This window comes from Pichia kudriavzevii, chromosome 1 (genome assembly GCF_003054445.1).
Source record: "Pichia kudriavzevii chromosome 1, complete sequence".
NCBI classification, from domain to species: domain Eukaryota; kingdom Fungi; phylum Ascomycota; class Pichiomycetes; order Pichiales; family Pichiaceae; genus Pichia; species Pichia kudriavzevii.
The window spans coordinates 1339412-1355088 of NC_042506.1; the positions used below are offsets into that span (position 1 = coordinate 1339412).

Genomic DNA, 15677 nt, shown 5'->3' on the forward strand with positions numbered 1-15677 from the left:
AGTCCACACATGCACAAATTCACCCATTTATCAACACTTAATTCAAGTGATTATAGAAGACCATACTTGAATTTAAGGGAACGATTAACCCAATTTTTTGTGAATCCATACACTGTTGTTCTTGCACTTTTTATAATAAAGTTGTTTTTCTTTTTGAATACCCTAATTAACTCTTTAGAAAATGCGAAATCTCAAACACATTTGCTCTATCGAGCAATAGAACAATATGCTTCCAATATAGTTTCATTCCCCCATTATGTTACGAAAGCCTCGAATTTCATCATTGCAAAGTCTTTAACTGCTACAAATGATGGTTTAGTCAAATCATTACAATTGTTGCTAACTTCATCTCAGAACTTGATTTACTTTATTATCGAGTTAACAATAGGAACATACGCGTGTCTATTGACAGCCTTGGTTGATGACACTGCCATTGCTGCATTAAATGCAACCGAAGATGTCATTGGAATTGCCAATGAAACCTTGCAGAGTTTTGCAAAAGATCTAAATGACGGGCTGGGAGACTTGACTGATCTGATAAACAATGTCATTGATGTAGGAGAAGATACCGGCGATGCATTGAAACACATGTTTGGTAAGACATCCTCAACCTCTTTATCGGATTCAAGTGCAATTCAAGCAAAGTTATATCATGTCAATCTCACTATATCCGACATGGAAAAGTGGCAAATATCCGGGGGCATTAATGATAAAATTGAAAAATTAAAGAAGGATATACCAGATTTTACAGATGTTCAGAATTTTACTGAAACTGTAATTAGCATCCCGTTCAAGGAAATGAAACGTCAAGTAGGGAAACATTTGAATAATACCTTTCATGTTGATCAAATGTATGTTGCACCGATAAAGCAACTGGATTGGTCGGATGGTGCCACAAAAATTGATTTTATTTATACAAGGCTGATCCAAGTTGCCAAGACTACCACCCATGTTATCATGGGTCTCGTAGGGTTTGCTATATGTGTTCTTCTATTGTATCAGATATATTTGGAGGTTAGCCACTGGAGAACGATTCAAGATGCCTCACAACTGCTTGCTTATGCAAATGAATCGAATAATGATCCCTTGACGAAGCAGAAATTCAATATTGAGGTTGTTAAAGTCATGCAAGATCGGAAAGCTGATGTTATTAGTTTTTTTGTCACAGAGAAAATCCTACGTGTTAGAAATCAAATATTGATAAACAACATACGATGGTTGGTTAACTATGCAGCATCGCCATACTTATTATCCCTCTTCTTACTTGGGTCTGTCGGTTTGGTTCTCACTGGAGGTGAGTATCTTATACTTCATGAAATGTCTCAAATAGACTTAGAAAAGCCAAGCGACATGGTTTTCCAGAAAACAAAGACCGAAATTTACTCTAATGTTAATGAATCCCTGATATCATGGACAAATGAAACTAATGTATACCTGGATAACTTCCAGGATACAGTGAATGAAAACCTTTTCGCCTGGGTCGATACAACAGCAACTACAATAAATAATACCGTTACTGAATTTGATAATAAGATGAACGAGGCAATCGATGTCATTTTCAAAAATACCCCGCTGTACGATCCTATTGAGCAGATTGTTGGCTGTGTTATTGAGTCGAAAATAAAGAAAATTCAAGCAGCAATGACATGGCTGGCACAGAATGCCAAAATCTCACTGCCAGTTCTTGATCCAAAAGAAATCATAGCAAATATAGATCAACTTCAGGATGGGGAAGCAGCTGATTCCTTTGATGAAAATGTCGATGAATTAAAAAGCAAGGCAAGAAAGATATTACAGCAAACATTACAATTTTTCAAAGATGAATGTCGAATGTCAATGTACATTTCTCTCTGTATACTGGGTGTGTGGTTCCTATTCTTGTTGGGTGGCATCTTTATACTTATTTTAAGAGAATATAGAGGAAAGAATCATTGCGAGTACGATAATTCGGACTCCAGTATGGAACATGACTCTGACTTGTCACTATATACTGGCCGGTCCCAGTCCAAAGAGTCCATGAAAAGTGAAAGATCAGAGGATTCCCTTGTACGGATATCACAATTGATGCATAGTATTAAGGATTCGTATGTTAGGGCCAAGACTGGTTACGTGAAAACACCAACAGAATCCAATCCAAGATCACAAAAATACCTGGGGAATAATTACGATCGATGTACTCACATGAATGATGCAATATATAGTCCACCAGAATCGTTGATAATGTTGAAGAGATTTATTCAAGAGGAAGATATAAAAAATTCAGAGAAAGTTTTACAATCAGAATCAAACACCTTGGATGAAAAAGATGGGGTTTTTTTAACGCCTGATAACTTTAATGAAGGTACAATGTCCGTCATAGGTGAGAGTTTTGCGTCTATCAACAAGGCGAGATGTTGGACACCATAGAATTAATCTTGCCATCTATTTATAAAAAAAAACTAGAACTGTATAACTCATATGTTACTGTATAATATACAAAATTAACTTGACGCTAATTATTCATCGTCACTTGATGACTTATGCTTTTTTTCCTTCTTACTTTTATTTTCATCTTCATAATCATCATGCTTTCTTTTCTTTGACTTTTTCATCAACGGATTCTCTCTAATGTCTTCCTCAGGAGCCACATAGTCCTTACTTCTCTCGCTTTGTTTCATCTCCTTCATTTCATCTTGTTTTTGTTTCTTTTCTTGTAGCTCTTTGACCTTCTTTTCCTTCTTGCTCAAGAAATATTCACCAGATTCAATAGCAAGATCAACTTTACGAGGTAATTGTTGAGGTGGGAACGGAGTGTAAACCTTCTCTTTCTTCTCCTTAGATTGCTTGGTCTTTTTACGTTGAACATTTCTCTTCTTGAATTGTGGCAAGAATCTATCCCAGCTTTCATTAGCTAAATCTGGATTCTTAGCCAATTCCTTCTTGATCATAAGCTCTTTAATGTGATAAATCGGATGGATATTTTGCATACAATCTTCAATAACTCTCCTCAAGGTTTTCAACCCGAGATGTGGCCCCATAACTGCAACCGTATTACCTTGGACTAACATATAACAATCAGTCAACAATTCTAAGGCTTTAAGAGTGTTACCGGAGGGACCAATAAGTCTTTGTCTTCTCTTGATGAATCTTTCCTTATTCGATACATACCCATCAATCTTTATAACCTCACAGGCAATATCATCTTGTAATATCTTCACCGCTTGTGGGAATGGAACAGACCTCGCTAACAATTTGATCAAGTCTCTTGCATTTAAGATTTGAACAGGGTCAAATGTCTTTTTTGTTGTCTTGACAGTCATTGAACCTTCTACAAGGTTCAATGTACATTCAATATGATGCTTCTTCAAAGCTTTGGAGACATCTGGCCAAACCTGCTTAAGATATTCCTCTCTGTATTTAGGAAAGAGTGTCATAAATGACGATTCTTCAAGAAACGCAGACCCACTAGCGTTATCCTCAGGCTTAAATTCGTCAATTTTCCACTTGTCAATATCTGGGGTATCCCAAGGCTTTTCTTTCTTATGAGTTGACACCATTTTATTGGGGTTCTTAGCTGTTCAATCGATCTATTTGCACCTATATCAAGAAGCTTCTGCTGATAGATTAAGGAAAAAAAATTTTCAGATTAATAAAAAAAAAAAATCTTGTTAGAAACGCTGCTTCCCCTTTAGGCTTTGAAACTTCCGAATAAAATATCCTCAATTCAAGCTGTACAACTATGCTCTGAGGAATACGTTACATGACATTACACCAAACCAAGCTGAAAACAAACCAAGCTGAAAACAAAACAATGAAAGACAAGAAAACATTAAATAAAGAGTCACTATCAGTTATTAAAAAGAAAACAACTAAACCAGTTTCTAAGAAGAAACAAAGGTCGCTTGCCAAAAGTGCAAAGGTCATGATAGAAAAGATGAATAATAATACTACAGATGATGACATTATGAACATCATGATGTCCATGGAGACGCAAACCGACACAAAGGCTGTTGCAAGTGGGAATGAATCAGATGAGGCAGAGGAGCTGAAGAAACAACACGGCCTAACGAGTCTGAAGTCAGACAACTTGAAAAAAGATCTGCTGAATGACGAACGAACTCTCCAGAAGCAAGAACAAGTCAAAAATGATATTTCAGAACAGCTCAAACTTATTGATCAATTCACCCTTTGATATAATTCCCTATATATGTATATATCTTTTCTAATCAATTATGCCTTACCATTTATCTATCTGCTAGTAGGGTCTCAGTGAATTTTTTTTTTTTCGAATGCAAATCTGGATGTGGAAAAAGGTAAACAGACCTCGCAAGGAAATATCTATCGGATGCAATTATTGTGATGACTTGAAGCTTCAGCACTCCATTTTGTAGTGCCAAACAACATCATATAGGGCGATCTGTGATTTACAAGCGACTTTAGACTGTTTAGAGGGTGATGGTATTGTCTTCTCAACACCCAGAAATGGTCCTCAAAGAACATTTCGAATTGAAAGAGCGATTGAATTACATGAATCAGCAAATAAAGGAGAAGAATAAATTAATCTACAATGTCGAGACAAGGCTAGAGAACTTGGATATATTTGAACAGCATCTAACATCACTCAACCTGAGATGCGAGTTTTTAGATAACCAAATACTGAATCTAGAGAATAAACAAATGAAAACAACTGGTACGGAAGATTTCAATTCCAAAATCGAATGGAGAGCCACAGAAACAACATTTGAAAACCTAAGCACAGAATTTCAATATTTGAAAGACCAACTTAGTATAGCCAACGAATTAACTTTGACTAAAAATATTTCATGTGATGAAACAACAGTTCCCGACTCTTCTTTGGATCAGAGTGTTTCGTTATTCTCAGACAATACTGAGAACATCTCGATCGAAGACGCTTTTCCTTCATCAAATAGCAATGATAATTTTGCAATTAAACGGAAGCAGCACACTCCAAAGCCCGGTAAGCAACTGCTGAAAATGGAAAGCTTTTTAAATTTCAAAGATGAGAGTGTAGTGCATAACAATGATATTGACAATGCAATACCCCTCAAGGGATTCAAAATAAATACGATAAATGACAATCCACTTCATGAAGACAGTCCCCGACATGTGACAGACATGGTGTCAACGAGAAGGACCAAACCAAAGCTTCGACTGTTTGAGTTGCCAAGTATAGGGGAAGAACATGTATTCGAAAAAGAAACAAAAGAAAAGGAAGAAGAAGAGGATAAAGAAGACGAGGGTAAAGAAGAAGAGGGTAAAGAAGAAGAGAATAAAGAACAAGAGGACAAGGAACATTGCGACAAAAAGGACAAAACAGAAACTGTAAGGGAATCTGATAAACACGTTACAGACATAGTCGAAGAGTCTAACTTTAATGAGCCAGAGTATCATGAACTTTCAATTATATTTGACCATAGGTCTCATAAAAGACATTCCTCCTTCCCCGAACTAGCTTGGAATATGAACATACATTCTCCAACCAAAGAATCTGTGCGTCACGTTAAATCGCACGACTTCAACCTCGGATTCAACCTCAACAAGGTGAGTAATCGAATTGACACTCCCTTTGAATGCACACATGACTTAAATGCTGACCATATAATGTTTTCTTCTCCTGTATTCACTAATATGAGTTGCTACGATGAATCTGATCGGTTTGACCCAACGTTGTCAGATGTTGAAAACATGTATTGTGAAATGGATTCTGATGAGGATTACGGCAATGAGAATGCCACACCTTTAATATTCAAGCAACAATCAAGAGCCTCTTTACGACGAGCCAAATCACATGAGAGTATATTCTCCGTAATGAGTCGTTCAACTAATCGATTTCCAATGAGGGAGAAGAACTTAGATCTAAAAGCACAAACTTTAAAATGGTTGAAACCAAATAACCCCACAGTATCCTCATCTACACAACCTTTGGCTGCCTTTAGTCAGATATCTACTTCTTCCAATGCTCATGATAATATAGTCAATATTTTACATTCTGGTGTTAATACCAACACCGAATTAACAGAAGAAATACGGAAGAGCGGGGAGGAACATACGTCACAGTCATGGATTAATACACCAAAGAAGTTATTTTCTTTACCATTACCAATTCCCATTAGTGCATCAAAAGGGCACTCTAAAGGAACGCAAAACAATGATGAACATGATTCATCTTGGATTACCAGCTTGATTCCAAATTCTCTATTCACAAATCCCGAAATAGGGAAACCTATAAATCAGTCACATTCTGGCAAAAAGTTGAAAGGAAGCGTTCAAACTTACAGGGATTTCGGCGCTAAGACCCCAATTTCTAATGGTCCTTCTTCTTCACTAACAATAGATAAATACGGTCGACGAATTATAAAGCACGGTTATGGCTCCAAGTTTAATGAAAACGTTGTAACCTCTAGAGTTAGTCATACGGCTTTGAAAGAAGCGCTAGAACTCGACTTCTCCACTTAAAGAGTGACGGCAGAGGTTGTACCATCGTCTTCGCCCCCAATATATATTTATAACATATAAGACACCGTTTATAATGGTTTTCGTTAACGTTGAGCAATGTCTCTGATACCCCTCTTCCTTGATTTCGCCAACATTCTCTCTAACCTGTCAACTTCCGAACCTTTAACAACACGCTTTCCCAAATCTGGTTTGGTACTCTCAGAGGAAGCCAATCTGGTGATGGCGGCCTTCGAATTTGTAACTGACCTAGTGGTCGTGGTCACAGTAACATCACCAATCACATTACCTGTATTGGCACTAATCTTCACTTTCTTTTCGGTTGCTTTTTTGAATGATGCTGTAATCGAAGTCGTAGAGTTAGATAGAATACTAAGTGATCCTTGTGAGCCAGGAACTTCTGTTTCAGCACCGACTTCCTGCCTCACACCCAATTTTCTAGTTAACTTTACCTTTGTCCTCCTTTTTAGTTTGCGTAATTCTTGGGTGCCATCGTCGCTATCATCGCCACTATCACTGGATAGAACATCACGTTTTAGCCTATCTGCTTCCATGTCTTGAAAAGAGCCGTACATAAAGTCAGCATCGTCTTGAAAAGATTTAACTGAATTAAGTTTGCGTTTTTTGTGAGGTTGTAGATATTCATAATGTTCTTTGAGTTTTTCATCTTCCAATATTTCTTGCCTTGATTCTTCTCCATCGTTACTATCATCATCGTCGTTTAGTTCACTTAGAGTATTCATAAACGAATCCTTATAAATGGAAACATGCGAGGGTATGTTGACAGCCATGGCGTCAAAGAATGGTTTCTTTGGATCGTTATCTGATATCTTAACTCTGCTTCTTTCCATCAGTTCTTGTTGCTCTCTCAATTTACGTTTTCGAACGAATTCCTTGATTTTTAACATTTCATCCATTTCATCGTCATCGTCGGATAATTCGATATCAAAGATTCCATTTTTAGCTCTCCTCTTTGCTAACTTATGAGTCTTAACGTCTTTATATGTTTTAGCAACTTTCTCTTCGTCCTCCTTCAACTCCCTTTCCAGCTGAAGTTTACGCATTTCATTTTCATCAATTTCTAAATTACTTGCATCATCTATTAACTTTTCATCTTCACTGTTTTCGTCATCTGATGAGTCAGTATCAGAACCGCCAATACCTTGATATTCATCCTCAGATTCAACTGCCTCCCCTTCCATCATTTCACTCAATCCACTTTCTTTTAATTTAAGTTTCCTTTCACGTGCCAATTGACGTTCTTTTTTCCTTGCATTTTTTATTAATTGTGCTCTCATTTGTCGTTGTTCTTCTGTTTCCTCATCAGGAAAAATAGCTTCCAGAGTAGTACCATTGCCGTTGCTTTTATCAAGTATTGTACTTTTCCTGCCAATTTTGATTTTTTCTTCTTCATCGTCATCCACATCACTAGCTTCTACATAGTTATCTTCTCTCACTTTCTCACCGTTTTTATTATTCTCATACACAACTTCTATGGCAATTTCATCACTTTCTGTTTGTTGAACTTTATTGTTCTTCGACTCCAAAATTTCCTTTGGTGATACTTGCGTAGATTGATCTATACTACAAGGATCGACAGCGTCTACCTGTGTTTCTAAAATCAGATTTTGCGAATCTAAAAGGTCTTTTAGAGGGACTTCACTCGGCGCATCATTCGGACCATCTTCCACCAAACTCTGAGTTTGCAATTGTTCAGTTAAAAAAGATTTCTGACCAAAAGAGGCTTTATGCTCCATGACCGAGTCATCTACCTCTTCCTCGCTAGAATCCTCTGCATTTTTTAGTTTCTTAAACTTATCATATGTGGATAGCTGCCCAGCTTCTCTTTGAGTGTGTTCTTTATCAGCTAATTTCGACATTGATAGGTCGAAATCTTTGAATGCATCTGTGTTGGTGAGTTTGAAAGAAGGAATGTCTTCCGCCTTTTTAAGTTCTGCATCTGAATCGTAGTCTGACTCATTTGATGATATATCATAATTGCTAGAATATTCACTGGATTCAGAATTATCGTGTCCTAACTTACCGTCTCTAAGTAATCTTCTTTGTCGTTCCAGTTTTCTCAACTCATTTTCTTCTTTCTTCAGCTTTCTAGCATTTTTGGTTTGCTCCTCCATTAACATCTTGGTCAGCATTTCCTCAGTTAGTTTGATTTCTTTGTTTGTCATATTACGTGTTTTATCCTTCAATATTTCCTCTAGTTGTTTTTCATTATGTTTACGTATTATGTCAGCCAATGTAGCCTTCTTTGCTTTAACGAGCTCTTTGGACCTCTTTTTGGCATACTTCAGCTTTATATCAAGCTCTTTCTGTTTGTAGCTAAGTGATGCACTAGGATCATCATAATCTTCATCAACATGAACATAATTGTCATCGGATCCCGAATCAGAACCCGAGTCTAAGTTAATCAATTTTTCACTATCTTTAAAATGCTTTTTCTTGATCATTTTAGTCACTGGAAGACTAGGTACAGGTTTCTCAGGGGATGTTGGTATAGTAGATATGGTGTCACGTTGGTGTATTCCATCATCACTTTTGCTACTCTCCTTATCTGACTCCAGATTGAACTCGTGTAGCAGCTTATCTTTAGAGAATTTTGTAGGTTTAGCAATTTTCACTTCGACAAATGCCTTTTTCAGCAGTTCATTTTGTCTTATCGCATCAAGTTTCTGTTGCTTTTTCAAAACCCTTTGCTTTTCGGTTTCTCTCCTTTTAACAGCATCTCTTCTTACCAGTTTTTCTTGCGTATTTAAGTACTCGTTTCCTATAGGTTTTAATTTTTTTTGATCTCTCAGCTTCAGACGTTCCAATTTACGAGCAGCCAATCGCTCGTCCCTACTCATACTTGCATAACCTGGAATATTCTTACTAATTTCATCATCAGAATCATCATCAGAGTCAACAAACAGAGACTCTAGAATTGAGGTATCTTGATTACGCCTTGTTTTGGGTCTAATCATTTCTTCATCAGAATCCTGTTCAGCGCCTTTCTGCGTAATCACTTTTATTCCAGTGGCCTGCATCACCTGGGTTTGCTGTCCTACTGCGTTGAGGTATGCTTTGTTAGAATTTCCGTGCCCATCGTCAGAAACGTGGAGCGGTCCTTCGGATCTTCCGAGCGTTTCATCATCATCATCGTCAGCACTAATATTATCGTTGTCGTTATCTTCTTTTCTGGTATTGAGAGCTTTTCCCTCAGTGGTTCTCTTATCTGACTCAGCGGGAATAATTTGCGTTGATGCAAGCTGATCCACTGATTCAGCGGTTCCCGTCTGAATCTGCTGCGTCGATAGTGAAATTGATCTCTTCATGGAATCTGTCTGAATAGATTGTGTTAAAGGTATAGATTCTAATCTTTCACTCTGAATCTGCTGGGTTGATTCCATGGAAGGAGTTGATGTGATACATGTTGTCTTGAGGATCTGTGTTTCAAATCCAAAATTCTTTTTGGATAAATCTGAATCCTTGAATGTATCGGTTTGGGTTGCAATTGAATTTTGTTCTTTCCTCCTTTGTATTCTCATTTTAACCTTTTGAATAGCAGTTAGTACGTCTCCGTGGTTATTATGACTTGGTTCTCGAGTAGGTGGCAGCTCTTCGGCATCAATTCCAAATTGTTCTTGCAAGACTCTGGATTGATGTGCATGATAGTCATCATTTTCGTTTTCCTTTCCATTACTAGCATCATCTTCCACTAAGCCTATGGTGGCAGTCTTTAGAGAAGGGTCTTGTTGCTCAATCTCCTCAAACACTTCCATCTCACGCTTGTTGTTTTGTAATTCAGAGCCTTAAACTGCTTTGCATCCGTTGCTCACATATTCATCACCTTTGTCTAAATGAATCGAGTTTTTGAATTCACGCGTTCAAATTTCAGACTTACGCGTATTGCCTGGCACGTGACCTCAAACATACTTTCTGGAAATTGGTCGGAGATCCTGTTTTAACAGCCAGGAATGTATCTGCATTCAGAGGAGAAACAGCATTCTCAATTTGGGAGAAATGTGTTGGGTGTCCTTTCACCAAAAGAGCTATGCATAATTACAAGCAATTCAATGAAGGATCAATTAATTGCCGGCTTTTGTACAATGAAAACGTGGTCTGGCAATTAATATAACGGGATATTGTTTAGACGGGAGAAAAAACTCTAAAACGTGGAATTGTTCACTCCACGTGCTGATGTCTTTATTAATTGAAGTTTACCACCAACCAAAATTTGAGGTCTAAAATGTTCCAAAGGTTAGAAGTAATTCATGAGCTTATTTACTATACGCTTTAGAAATCACTATATAAGATGGCTGATGCTGCATCCCAAGGCATGTGTATGGTCATTCCTCTTTTCTTCATTTAGACGCACATTACATCGACAAACAAGCAATTGACAACATCATGGTTCTCAGAAGTCTATCAGAAACCCTTAAAAAGGAAATCACTTGGGGAAAGAAAAATGTTAAACAGGAAGAGTACCAGCGGTTTGAGGTCTCAGGTAAAGACGGAATCACGTATACTATCGAAGAGTATGATATTGCGCCAACAGGTAAAAAGGATTATTGGCCGATCTTCACCGCTGGTGCAGGACTATTCTCTGATGGATACGTCAACAACTCCATCGGGACTGTGGGTACATGCCTATCAACGATATACGGTGCCCAATATAGTCATTCTAATGCAATCAAAAATGTTGCTGCTATTGCTTTTGCAGGGACTGTTGTTGGCCAACTTACCTTCGGTGTTTTTTCGGACCATATTTCAAGGAAGCTGGGAATGCTTGTTTCTTCCGGTGGGTTGATAGTGTTCTCTATTCTTACAGCCGGCTCTTGGGGGGTTGGCACTGAAGCCAAGTATGGCGGTAATGCAGGTGGATTGTTTGCAGCTTTGACTGCATGGAGGTTTTTTTTGGGCTTTTTCATAGGCGCCGAATATCCAACCGGCTCAACAGCGTGTGCTGAAGCTTCGGCGTTATTACCAGAGGGGAAGAGGCATCGATACTTTGCATGGTTCACTAACCTTATGCTTGCATCCGGCTATGTCTTGTGTACGTTCGTTCCTATGGTTTTGCTTTGGATCTGTGGTCCTAAAAATTTACAACCAGTGTGGAGAATTACACTTGGTATAGGTGCTATTCCACCGACTTCGTTATTCATTATGAGGCTGTTTTTTACCGAAGGTAAGCAGTTTCAGAAATTAAACTTCCGGAAAAGCAAGATGCCAGTATTACTGACCATCAAATACTACTGGTTTCGGCTTTTGATTGTTTCCATTGTATGGTGGATCTATGACTTCATATCCTATGCTTTCAGTATTTACAGCACGACTATTTTGAAGTCTTTAATTAAGGACGGTTCATTGTACAAGACTTTTGGATGGAATGTGGTATTTAGTTTGTTTGGAATTCCTGGTGCTTTTATTGGTGCATTTTTAATTGATTATTTTGGACCAAGACTAACCCTTTGTCTTGGTCTTGTATTACAGGCAACAGTGGGATACATCATGGCGGGTTTATTTTCCCATTTGAGAGAACACATAGCAGCGTTTGTTGTTGTGTACGGTATTTTCTCAACCCTTGGACAAGTCGGGGCAGGAAACAACATTGGTTTGTTAGCGGCAAAGACTTCTGCAACACCAGTGAGAGGCGTCTACTATGGTATTGCAGCAGCAATTGGCAAAATCGGTGCCTTTGTCGGAACCTACGTCTTTCCAACATTTCAGCGCCATTATCCGGGTACCAAGGGATTCCAAATTCCCTTCTGGTTGGCTTCCTCGTTGGCAATATTTGCAGCAATCATTTCATTCTTTGGATTGCCTCCGGTTGATCAAGAAGCTATGCAAAGAGAAGATTTTGACTATCTCAGGTACCTTTCCGCTAATGGCTTTGATATTAGCACTCTGGGCGATGGAACATTCTTGAAGAGTAACAACATCACGCCAACTTCTTCTTTTGATAGGGAATATCTCGAGATTGGCGAAGATGAGAAAAAGTAACCCAGTTATGTGTATACTTCTATAGAGTTAACAGTAAAATTATAATAACGCTATTGTTTTGTTTCTACCCTGTGTCGTGTCCGTGACTTAGAATCTTTCATTTAGTTTTTTGCTTTCTCAACAACAATGTTGTAGACCTGGGTAAGTCTATAACAAATTTACCCATCTGATTCACAGACAGTTTGTTTCCATTGTAATTGTGTCAGTTAATCTGTTTGGCGTTCCAAGGTTGCCCAGAAACAAAAAAAACCCCTCCCCTCCCACCTAGAATTCAAAACCCTTTACCAAAAAGTGGCGTAGATGTTCAGATGCTATGACTGTCTACGCTGCATCGACTACGGATGCCATCCAGTAGAGTGAGTTCTCGCCATATCAACCATGGCGATAACAACTGTCTTTTTTCTACGCGTTCTGGATGTTCCACAACATCTCTTCTTATCGGGGTTTCTCTTATCTAATCTCTCCACTCCGCTCTTATCTAATCGAAATACAAGCGGGAGTTTCCTCATTTCAATAAACTACACCGTAGTCTTATCTTATCGGCCTCAGACATGTCTTTGGTTCTCTCAAATGCACACTTTCTAGCCTACCGTGTCTTGCTCTCTCAAATTCTCTTATCTAGTTCTTGTGAGGTGCGTATCAAAGTCTATTCCGGGCATTAGCAGCATGTGATACGTCACTTCTTATTATTCTATCTTCGAGCTGGATGAGGCGTTTCTATAGGTGGTATCAAGGAGGAATTTCAACTTCCCAAAAGAGTAGGGTTGCCAACGCCCACTTTGGCAGAGTTGAGAGAGACCGCAAACCAAATTCACAGCTCCAACGTCAAACCTTAACTTTGAACCCAACCACCTAGACTCACAACAGGTTTTATTGACTCGCTGTATTTTGTTAAACTCATTTCCTTCCATACACACTGTACCAATTACAAGGGCATCCCTATTTGAATAACAAGAGGAAATGGTATTAGTATTGGCTGCAATCAATACAAATGCCAATGTATACATTGATTGCAGCCACAGGTATTTCAAATCCATCAATACCAGATGAATGGTGCCAACCATAAAGCAAAACGGTATACAATTCATTTTCTTTAGGCACAAATATAAAGACCTGACTGTCTATAAGGTGTATTTTGTTCTTCACTTTAGTTTAGTCTCGTCTAGTCTATAGATGACACTAGTACCTCACTAGTGTACATCTTTTCCATGGATCTGCACCAATTACAAGCCAATTCTCCTTGACACGTTCAAGTGACTTTCTAGAACAAAGCTTGCATTCCGACCCCCCCTCCATGTGTAGCATCAATTGCGTATCTGTCCTGCCCGCTGATCCCGTCATGCACCGAAACTTTTAAACGCTCTGCATTGCTGCACACTCACTTTAACAGCTGACTGTATGAACCAGCAACCGCTTGACAGTGTTACATCTCTGCCATACAAACATGGGGTCAAACAGCAACTCCGAGGTCTATCTCCGCCGCTAATGGTTTACATGTGTCAGATACAGGGTTCTTGTTCGGTTTTACAGACTCTTGCCATTCTCATAGCTACAGATAGATACTACAGAGACTAACACAGTTCAACAGTCCACGTTGGTCATCAACAACATTGCAGTCTTTCGACAACATTGCAGTCCTTAGTAAGACTGTACCACTTGTCCGTATTCAGTTCTTCCCCCCTACCCCACCTCCCTTGTCACAGACCTAACTGGTGCTCCATGTCTTTGTTTGCATCGTCATCATAGTAGACTCGCATTCCGTAACCGTAATGTGCAGAAAAACGAAGAATGAACCTCTGTAAAGTAACTCCGAGCGAGTAGTTTGATGTTTGCCCCTCAATAAACTTTGTATTTTTCACATGCGTTAATTCACATTTGGCGACCGTTTTAGAGCTTCCCCCCCTGGAATTGGAATTTTCTCGAAATTAGTAAGAAAGCGGCTCAGCACAGAAATCCTCGAAGGTAATTGGCCAGTTGTCAAATCAACATTTTCACATGTTTCCCTTAGAAAATAAGGTGCATAAAAAGTTTTTGGCTCTATTTCACATGTGCATGAAGAAACCGCTAGGAAGTTCTCAGAAATTCTTGTTTGTTAAACAGAGACGTCATCCCCCCCCCCCTCAATGGGGAACAGTAGAATGTTTCCCTTTTTATTTACGGTGTTGCCGTTCCTCTATAGAGGCAACAAATGGCACGACAGTCACTCGAGAGCATACAGTTTCTCCAAATTGATAATTGCACGTTACGTGCACGTTATGTTCACGTTGTGTTCACGTTATGTTCACGTTGTGCTCTCATTAACACTTTATTGCAGTTCCAATGCATAGCACGTGTAAAGCATTTGTATCTATTGCTTGGCCATTATTATGTAGAACGTGCCCATCTTAATCAATTAATTTTTTTACCGCAATCGGAAGGATCCGAACTAAATTCTGCATGGCGCATTGTCTTTAACCATTCATCGCGGATATTGTCTACCCTGTAGTGTGAGGGAGTTGCATAACCACTGTGCGACCAATGTGTATCTTCAACAAGTACCCTCGTTTGGGTGTATGCACGTGGGGTCTCTGTCCATATGACTGTAGAAATTGTAGAGAAATAGGGGGAGGGGAGGGATGTTGGAGTGATGTCTCACAAGTATTAATGGGGGGGGGGGGGGGAATACATAGTACCGTACACGTGGATGTGATAATACCGACCCTTCTCCTTGGCTTCCCTCTCTTCTTGCAAGCTCGTGGCCGTAGAAGAATGCAGATTCCTATTAGGGAAGTCCGACCCCTCGCTGTGGAAATAGGACTGCATGGAAAATAGGAGAGAGTGGCCAATGCAGATTAATGCACGGCAATCCAAATTATCTTGACTGGGGAATACTGTGCACAGCCTGGATCTTGAGGGGAGATTTAATTACCAATCTTTTAAAGTTGGGATAATATTTAAAGAGCCCGTTTTCCCCGTATCTTCTCTTGAAAGTTACTTGTACAAGGTCACAGTTGGAGGGAAGGGAGGGAAAAGATTGGACTTTTGAGCTATTGCTTGTCTCCATTTTCTCTCTGTGTGTCATTAGCTTCTCTTGTGTTTTGTTTTCTGTATAATCAGATTTTAATATATATAGATAGACTCGAATAAACAAGAAAAGACTTGAATAACAAGAAAAGACTTGAATAGGCAAGAAAAGACTGAATAGACAAGAAAAGACTCGAATAGACAAGAAAAGATTTGAATAAAAT

The 15677-nt window shown here is 38.8% G+C and overlaps 6 protein-coding genes across 6 annotated transcripts; 4 read left to right on the forward strand and 2 right to left on the reverse strand.

Moving 5' to 3' along the window:
* Nucleotides 1-9: 9 nt before the first annotated feature.
* On the forward strand, nt 10-2406 carry C5L36_0A06130 (uncharacterized protein; the record flags this gene model as incomplete). The annotated part of the gene is made up of 1 exon (XM_029463635.1): nt 10-2406. The coding sequence occupies one exon, from the start codon at nt 10-12 to the stop codon at nt 2404-2406; it is 2397 nt and encodes a 798-aa protein (XP_029319495.1).
* Nucleotides 2407-2495: 89 nt separating this feature from the next.
* On the reverse strand, nt 2496-3536 carry C5L36_0A06140 (uncharacterized protein; the record flags this gene model as incomplete). The annotated part of the gene is made up of 1 exon (XM_029463636.1): nt 2496-3536. One exon carries the CDS (start codon nt 3534-3536, stop codon nt 2496-2498), a length of 1041 nt encoding a protein of 346 aa, XP_029319496.1.
* Nucleotides 3537-3739: 203 nt separating this feature from the next.
* On the forward strand, nt 3740-4171 carry C5L36_0A06145 (uncharacterized protein; the record flags this gene model as incomplete). Its single annotated transcript, XM_029463637.1, has 1 exon — nt 3740-4171. The coding sequence occupies one exon, from the start codon at nt 3740-3742 to the stop codon at nt 4169-4171; it is 432 nt and encodes a 143-aa protein (XP_029319497.1).
* Nucleotides 4172-4434: 263 nt separating this feature from the next.
* On the forward strand, nt 4435-6456 carry C5L36_0A06150 (uncharacterized protein; the record flags this gene model as incomplete). Its single annotated transcript, XM_029463638.1, has 1 exon — nt 4435-6456. The coding sequence occupies one exon, from the start codon at nt 4435-4437 to the stop codon at nt 6454-6456; it is 2022 nt and encodes a 673-aa protein (XP_029319498.1).
* An 83-nt stretch (nt 6457-6539) lies between these two features.
* C5L36_0A06160 (uncharacterized protein) lies at nt 6540-10229 on the reverse strand (the record flags this gene model as incomplete). The annotated part of the gene is made up of 1 exon (XM_029463639.1): nt 6540-10229. One exon carries the CDS (start codon nt 10227-10229, stop codon nt 6540-6542), a length of 3690 nt encoding a protein of 1229 aa, XP_029319499.1.
* A 628-nt stretch (nt 10230-10857) lies between these two features.
* C5L36_0A06170 (uncharacterized protein) lies at nt 10858-12450 on the forward strand (the record flags this gene model as incomplete). Its single annotated transcript, XM_029463640.1, has 1 exon — nt 10858-12450. The coding sequence occupies one exon, from the start codon at nt 10858-10860 to the stop codon at nt 12448-12450; it is 1593 nt and encodes a 530-aa protein (XP_029319500.1).
* Nucleotides 12451-15677: the final 3227 nt, after the last annotated feature.